We start from the raw sequence: 8,205 nt of genomic DNA, 5'->3' as shown, positions 1-8,205 counted from the left end.
GTCAGAAAGAAATATTCACCTGCAAGGCACAAGCAGCCTGGCTACCTAGGTTCCCTCCCTGCTCTGTTGAGGTAGTAGATGTCCATGGTTGGAGCAGAAGCAGTAGTGTCTCTGGGGGAAAGAAGGGAGTTCACAGAGCCCTGATTGTGGACTCTCTCAGGTCTAGTGGAGGTAAAAGACTGGGAAGGTGAAACAGGGAGTGGGCTCTTTACCTTCTAGAAAGCCCTGTCCCAGTGCATATAGTTCCTGGCTCACTCTCACCTGTGCTTGCCCATGGATTTGGGCACAGATGGAGCTCTGATGTCCCTGGAAGATCATCTCAGGAGCTTTTCTGATCATTGACACCTCCAGGCCAGGTGGAAGGCCCCAATGTAGTAAGATCCCACTTGCCAGAGGCTGCAGAGCCCGCTGCAGGCGTTTCACTGCCTGGTGAGAGGAAGCAGAGAGCACAGACCACTTGGGTTCCCTCTCAGTTTTGGGTGGGCAGGGAAGTTGGAGGGGGACTTTGAGCTGGAGTGGATAATAGTATTTGGATTGCCTTGCATGTCTAGGAGAGCCGTGGGAGTTATTGTACAGAGCAGCAGGTTACCTCGGTCGTTACCTCAGATGTCATGTCCATCTTAGAGGATGCACACACCTTTGGTCTCCAGGGCCATGGCCTGGGAAAGGTTGAAGCTGTCACATCTGTTAGTAGGAAAACAGAAACACCTGTAAAGTAAAAGAGGGACAAAGGTGAGAGGCATGAAGGACAAGAGTGGTACAAAGCACAAAGTCTGGAGAGGTAAGAATGCTTCTAACCATAGAAATGAAATTGACTCAGAGTTTTCCCATTCACTTTGGGATGACAGACATTGCCTGCTGGACATGGAGGTCATGAGAATGGGTTTGAGGCCCACAGAGCACGTTGAGGTACTGCAGGGTGAGGGGAAAGAGGAAAAGTTCTGAGAAGAGCAGGAAAGGTTTGGGAGAGGTGGCTCGATAGATGAAGAGTGTGTGGGGGGGTTGTTGCTGAAGCTCCATCAAGGTAAAGAGAAAATCTGGGGCAGACTAGTATCTGGGAGAATGTTTGAAGGACTCTGACAGTCCGGGGGAAGAGGAATGTTGTGAATTAGCGTGTTAGGAGACAGAAACAGGGCTCCCTTGTTACCAGTGCTGGTCACGGTAACGGTAGACCTCAGCCATGACAGCTTCCTCTTCACTGGAGATCTTTGGATGAAGAAGAAAGGCTGAGGAAAAGAGGAGGGGAAACAAAGACTGCCAGGGCTGGGCATGCCCATAGAGGAAAAACACTCTCCTAAAATGCAGGAAGCCTTATCAGCTTGCTCCCTTACTCTCTCCCCACCATGGCCTTGAAACAGGAAAAATGAGATTGTGTGTGTCCTTTCAATATCACCAGGAAACTCCTTAGCAAAAAAAGGGCACCCCACAAGGAAGATCCACCTTCACCAAGTGCAGGCAAGTTCCACAGAAGCCCTCTCACGGTGCCCATCCCAAAGACACTTTCCCTTTCTGCCACAAAGGCACCCCCCACATGCCAACTCCCAGTGCAAACAGCAGCAGAATATTTCACCCTGAGCCCTGAAGTCTTTCTTTACCCCACTGTTTACACCCATTCCTCTCCTTATAATCCTATGGCCCCTGATACCTGGCGAGTCTGCCCACAAAGGAGAGGAGTGCTGTAGATAGACTTTAGGAGGCCACTGCATTGTCCATGCTTTCCTGAGCATATTCCACACTCTGCCTGTGGAAGAGCACCCAGGGTGTCAAAGCAGAGGTAACCTGGCTCATGGCCACCCTAACATGGCCACTCCCTAGAAAAGCCCTACCTCACTACCAGTGCACCCTGAGAAAAGGACTTAACCTCTCACTGCCCCAAACATAACCTGTCCCATAACTGCCCTCCAGCAAGAGCTTGTCCCATAGTTTCACTTTGAAAAGTCGTACTTTACTTACCCCTTGGCCCTGTCTCATCAACACCCCAACTCACGGATAGAAGGCTTTGAAAGTGGGCCCAAAACTGTAGATGTTGAAGTAACAGCCCAGAGGCAAACTCTTGAGGAGGAAGAGCAGTGTATTCTGGAGACAGATGGAGGGATGGGCAAAACTCAGATGGGGAAGCTAGGCATCTGCCCACATGAAGCAGCTTGCCTCTGTCCCCACCAACTGGGCATGACCAGTGTGGAAAATCCCTCCTGAAGACCTCTTCCAGTGGTACCTGTGCATCCTGGAAAAGGCTATGGTCCATGAGAAAGAGGAATTCCCCAAGCTGGCCTGAACTTGGCACCACCTCTGAAATGCTGGGCATCAGCGTCACCATTACCACAGGGTCTCCCAGCAGAAAGCCTGGAGTGTGTGGAGGGAAACAAGGAGGATTTTTAGGTTGGAGCCCCCCTCCCTGTTTCTGACCTATAGCCCTAAGCTCTGACTTATTGCCTTAAAACCCTCTCAGATTTCTGACATCCTCTCCCTAATGCCCACTCCCACCCTCATCCTTGCTCACCAGATGGTGCTTTGGGATCTCTCCTCTCCGCTACAGCACTGAGAACGTGAGACCCTCTGTAATACACCAGCAAGTTCAGATTGTTCTGCAACCAGGGTGGCAATTTAAAGGAGACCTGAGGACAAGTAGAGCATGGGGAGGAAAGACAACCAGATAAAAAGATTCAGGAGTCCTAAGGAGCACCAGTAGACTGCAGATCCTTCCTCCCTTTTTCCCTTTTGGGCTCTATCATCTGGCGGGGCAGATGTCTGATCTGGAGCCGTATATTGCAGAGGCGTATGGCTGCTGTTAGTGGCTATATGGGACACACCACAAACTGACTTCAGACAGATGCTGAAGTGCAGGTTCTCAGACATCTCCTCAGAAGAGATCCAGTCTGCAGCGAGAAAGAGATGTGAGAAGGTGAAAGAAGAGACAGCAGACAGCTATGGTGGGGCACTGTCTGTTATTGTGGCATCTGAGATGTCCCTTACTGTGGTGCTTAGTGGCGGGGGAGGGAGAGGGGTGGTGGTGAATCTGTAGACTTGTGCTGTGGTTTCTATGGGGATCTTTGGGGATCTCTTGTTGTGGAATATATGAGGAGATCCATGGCGGTACTGACTGTGAGATGTAAGGGGTAATATTCCGATTATTTCACTAAGGAATGTGTGGAGATAGAGGGTGTTTGGGGTTTCCCCCCCAGAAGGATGCTGAGGTGTGATGTGTTTCATCCCCTTGGGGATGCATCTGGAGGATCACTCACTAGTGTATTTTCTTTGGGGAAACAGCTCACGTGGCCAGCAAAACTGGGCAGCTTTATCAGGCTGCAGTCGTAGCTCCTGGACATAGCACAAGCTGATGGCCACTTCCCAGTCAGGAGGCAGGGTCTCCAAGAAACAAGCGAACACAGGACCCCAGAGATCCCACTGATCCTGCAGGTATCTTAAATTCTCCATGCCTGAAGTGGCTTTGCACAGCTGCTGGACCTACCACAGAGGGAGCAAAATGCATCACTGAGGTCTCCATATGATTCCATTTTCTCACCTTCACCCTTCATCCCAAACTGCAGACCATCCTCTCCCACTGCAGCCCCAGTGCCTCCTCCTTCTCCCAGAGCATTGCTTTAATAGAAGTGTCCCCCATCGTAGTGTAGAAGGTGTGTACAACAGTGTCAGAGTCCACAGGAAAGATGAACACAGTCTCCTTAGAGACTTGCTGCACATTGCGGAAATACAGCTCAGACACCACATCGGTCACAAAGTCCTGGATGGTTACATTTACTGCCACAGTTTCCAGCTCCACTTCAGGATAGGAAGATAAGAACCATATCCTTCTCTGCAATAAGCCTGAGGAAGACACAGCAGCTGTCAAACTCCCTGATTGCATGTAGGAAACTTTACACTTGAGGTGTCTGATTGCAATGGGAAACAGTTGTGTGTCCAAACCTGCCACAGAAATGCCAGTTGCAGAAGCTGACAAATAGCAATGGAAGTTTCCTGAGATTGTCAAAATGTTTCCCCTAGACCACCTGCTTTGAGACTAATGCTCCAAAGAGATGAGCTTGATTTTAAACTTAAGCAGATTTACTACTCACTTTGGACTACTGGAAGGGAGGGGTCCGGACATCAAACCAAGGGAACTTATAACAGTATCAAAGGAAGAGTCATAGGAAGTCACCTTATCTCCTTTTCATTGTCAGCAGTGGAGGTGTTTCTCACTGACTTCTTATTCTCACCTGTCATCTCTGTAGTGTATAGTTTATTTGAGGCCAACAATTTGGTTGGAAGACAGCTTTGATTGACCTCTCTTCCTGCTATGACAGCAGCCCATGGAAAGGCAACCTTCTCCATGCCTTTGCTCTTGCTTTGACATGAAGAGCATCTCACATTAGGGCAAGGTTTGGTGGTGAATCAAACCTAATGGTAAAATATGTTGGAGTAATGTCTTAGTCAAGAATGGTGTAACACTGCGGTAGGAATAGAGTAACACTTAGCAAAAGAGGGCATAGGGCTTCACAGAGTTTGCTGTAATGTCTTGGAAGGGGATGGTGTACAGAAGACGGTATAGTTCACCTGGAGGGGATGATGCAACTCAGCAATCAAATGGTGTACCTAGGTTACACAATTACACAGGAGATGATTTAGCACCACAGTAGAGGTGATATCACAGCACTGCAAAGTGTTGCCCCCCATCCAACAGCAGTAGACATCTCTTCTGCATCATCATACCCACTTTGTGATGGTTTCCCTGGAAAACCTTCAGCACTATGGGTGAGGTGATTCACACTTACAAAAACTTGTGCCAGCCACATAAAATGAAGGCTGACTACCAGCTATGCCTCTGAGTTTCAAGAACATGGTGAGATGTGCGTCCCTGTCAACCACCCAAGAAATCAGTTCCTTCCCACATTGCTCTTCCAGTTAAAAATTTCCCCACTGCTCACAGATGCCACCCTTCTGGCCCCAACTCACCCCTACACATATATTGTTTGCTCAAGATGCTACTTTTCCTCATCTTGACTTTTTGGTTGAGACATCTTCTGTGTGGGAAAGAGCATAAAGTGAGCTAAGAGGATCTCGTGGAAAAAAAATTTGACACCTCCATCTTCCCTTCTTCCAAGATGTATAGCTTCCCCCCCCCTCCTCTCCCCCCATACATGGGCCATGATTACTCTTTGCTGCCTCACATCCTCAGGATCCTTTTTCTCCCTCTTTCACCAGCCTGGTAGTAGATTAGTAGGAGTCAAGCCTGGAAGGAGAATTGCAGTTGTTAAAAATGCCTATTGGTTCAACGACGTGGTGGTGCTTAGTTCAGATTAGAGCACAAGGAAGGTGGGAGCAATGATGGGTCAAAGCCTGATACACAAGGCACAGAATTAGTTTAGGTCTGAGCATTGATAATTGTACCTGGAGAACACCAGTATCAATGTTGATAGAAGAAGAAATGGGCAGAGGGGTGGACAAACAGGGCAGGTGAAGCATGGTCTGGGAGGATGGGTAGAGGAATGCATAGATTTGTGTGAGGAGCATGGTGTAGTTGGATAGGGCTGTAGTTAGTGGTAGTAGGAGTGAATGGAAGAATAAAAGTGACCATACAGGGAATCAGGGAGGGAAAGAGATGAATGAGTTAGTAGCTGGGATGCATGGATGCACATCCAGAGAAGTCAGGGGCAGGAGGTTATTGGAAGAATTTATGAGCAAATGCAGTTGTGTGAAATGTGAGGGAGAAGATGGTAAGTGCCTGGTTTGTGACTAATCTGTCAGACACCTAAAGAGAGGTATATAAAACCTCAGGTCTTTGGACAGGTCAGTGGTCTGAACTCTTCCAATACTGAACAGAGCCTTTACTTAGTTGTCAAAACATTGGACAGGAGGGCCATTTGCAGTAAAAAGCCCTAGCACTTGTGAGTGGTTCCCGCAAAGGTGAGAAAACCCAATATATCTGTCTCCCATAGATCTTGTGCTATACATATTGGCATCATATGTCTACCTCGGAAATGACAGGACATCTAAAATAATAGTAAACACCCATGTTTCAACTAATAAACCTCATCCCTAAATTTAAATAAGAGGAAAAGCCTCTTCCTCTTGTTACAAGAATAGGATCCATTCAGGATTATTCTATATAAATGTAGGTATTGAAAAATAAATTTGGATCAACTTCTAAACCCCTGCAAGGGGGTTTGCCAGAGGGCACAGAAAGAGGGGGTGAGAATGAGACAAAGAAATGAATGAGGAGTGAGGGAGATGTGAGGGGAGATAGAATAAGGAAGGGAAGGAGGGATGTGCATTCTCTGCTCTAGTGATCTTGATGGGGTTGATGATGAAAGTAAAAAGATCTGCAAAACTGGGCAACCTTGGCAGTTTAATTTGGCACTATGACAACAAAAATAGAAAGCTTCCAGAAACAGATGCAATGGAACCTTGTAATTTACTATTGTCTGAAAGCAAAAGACTGTAAAAACTAATGCCCAAAAGCAGAATTTATAGCAGGACATAAGATAAGCAGGATCCTGATAGTAGCTAATGGGATTAATGTATAAGCTCTAGTTACCTTAGGTTATTTTGATACTAAAAACCACACCCCTAGGAGGAGATTTTACATTTAAATGTAGAACCACCTTAGTATAATGAGCTCAATGGGTGTTTAGACATGCATAGAGAGATTTCTGTTATGTAAACATAGGCAACCGATCAGGTATTTTATTGTAAATTCTTCTTTGTTACTATATTTTATACAAGACTTCATTTGTTTCTTGGAAGATGTGCTGATTGTTTTAGATGCCTGGCACCTGGTTTCTGCAGAATCAAAATAAAAGCAAATATCTCAGCTTGATGTGTTGATTGGCTCTTGTGCACTGGACAGAGAACCTAGATTTGGGACAGCAAGGGGACATTGAGGAGTTAGTGGTCCATGCACATAGCAGTTAAGCCGAGGAGGCACTGTACAGCACATACAAATCACCCTTCAGGCCTATGCTGGGCTGCACAAATGCTGGCCACAGGACAATCCCAGCCAGCACTGGAACACGTGCATTGTAATACACTGCATGCTGACTGGAGGCTTGTTCGATGTGCACAACCTGGGGTTCCCCGAATCTGAGAGGACATAATATTACCTATACTCTTCTCTCTTTCTTTATAGCCTTAGCTTTAAGAAATGGTATTTCAGATGATATGTTGCAGAATCTGCGTGTCTTACTGGGATCATAGCATACCAGCAACTACCTTCTGGGGCAAGACGTTTCGCACAGTCAGTGGGTCTCAGAGAGAAACACTTTCTGGGAAAAAAGATAATGAGGAAGATACAGACTGGGAACCTGGCTGGCCCCGGCACACAGCCATGGGGGCAGTCACAAGGAACTTGGCCCAGATGGTTTTCTTGGTGAACTGGGAAATAAGGAGGACTTATCTGAATGTCCCAGCCCAGGCAAGATATTAACATCTCCCAAGGAGCACGGATAGGGCAAGGAAAAGACAAGGAGCTCTTGTGTGTGTTTGGCTGTTACTGGCATGCTTAGCGCAGACACGGAGGCGTTTGGAGCTGAAGCAGTGGCCCTGTGACCTGCAGGCACAGCAGCGCTAAGGGGTTTCGGGCAGCAAATGGCGGGAGGGAGGAGCAGGGGCTGGAGACCTGGCACCGCTAAGACACGTGCTCCTTGTGAAGGGCAACGGGAGTGGGAGACCTTGGGTATCCTGGCGGGGATGGGGCACAGGTAAGCAGGAGCATCTCTGCGCGGCTGCCAGCAGTGGAGAAGGCGTGAGGGGAGCACGGAGCCTCGGCATTAGTGGTCGCAGGGAAGAGGCACCTTCGTTCACAGTGACCCCCTCCCTGCAATCAAGTGGAGAGAAAGGGCAGTCCCTTCCCTGCACGGCTCACCGAGGGCTGGGGTGAGGGGCGGAGGGAGAGAGCGTTGCTTGTCACTGTGGAGCCACAGCAGCTGTAATCCTCACTTGTGGAAATTTGCCCCATTAGCCCAGGATTAAAGTGATGACTGTTAACAAAGTCGGGGTATAAGGCGGAAGAACTGTCTCAAAAAGTCTTTCTAATCTTGCAGCTGGGAGGATGTGATACATGATTGTGCAGTTCCCTCCCAGGCATGATAATACAGCACCAAGAGAGCTGGGAGGAGCTGACAGCTCTCGATGATCCTGTTCAGATGGGATCTCCAAGGGAATGGCTCTCAGGAACCTCCCTTTTGTTCCCAGAGGAAGAAGCATCTCTGT

General features: G+C 48.0%; 1 protein-coding gene across 1 annotated transcript in view; it reads right to left on the bottom strand.

Annotated features, from left to right (window-relative positions):
* LOC104541074 (von Willebrand factor A domain-containing protein 5A-like) overlaps window positions 1–3,825 on the bottom strand; it is a gene marked incomplete at its 5' end in the record, with an annotated part of 7,474 nt that extends 3,649 nt beyond the window's left edge. Inside the window, 13 exon segments of the mRNA XM_010185040.1 lie at window positions 262–426; window positions 602–626; window positions 628–708; window positions 1,148–1,205; window positions 1,208–1,226; window positions 1,646–1,699; window positions 1,702–1,741; window positions 1,988–2,076; window positions 2,216–2,343; window positions 2,501–2,620; window positions 2,742–2,876; window positions 3,243–3,465; window positions 3,578–3,825. Coding sequence (XP_010183342.1) covers window positions 262–426; window positions 602–626; window positions 628–708; window positions 1,148–1,205; window positions 1,208–1,226; window positions 1,646–1,699; window positions 1,702–1,741; window positions 1,988–2,076; window positions 2,216–2,343; window positions 2,501–2,620; window positions 2,742–2,876; window positions 3,243–3,465; window positions 3,578–3,825 — 1,385 coding nt within the window.
* Window positions 3,826–8,205: the final 4,380 nt, after the last annotated feature.

Source organism: Mesitornis unicolor, unplaced genomic scaffold, assembly GCF_000695765.1.
Source record: "Mesitornis unicolor isolate BGI_N332 unplaced genomic scaffold, ASM69576v1 scaffold7425, whole genome shotgun sequence".
Taxonomy (NCBI): Eukaryota; Metazoa; Chordata; class Aves; order Mesitornithiformes; family Mesitornithidae; genus Mesitornis; species Mesitornis unicolor.
This window is presented reverse-complemented; position numbering and strand designations above follow the sequence as displayed.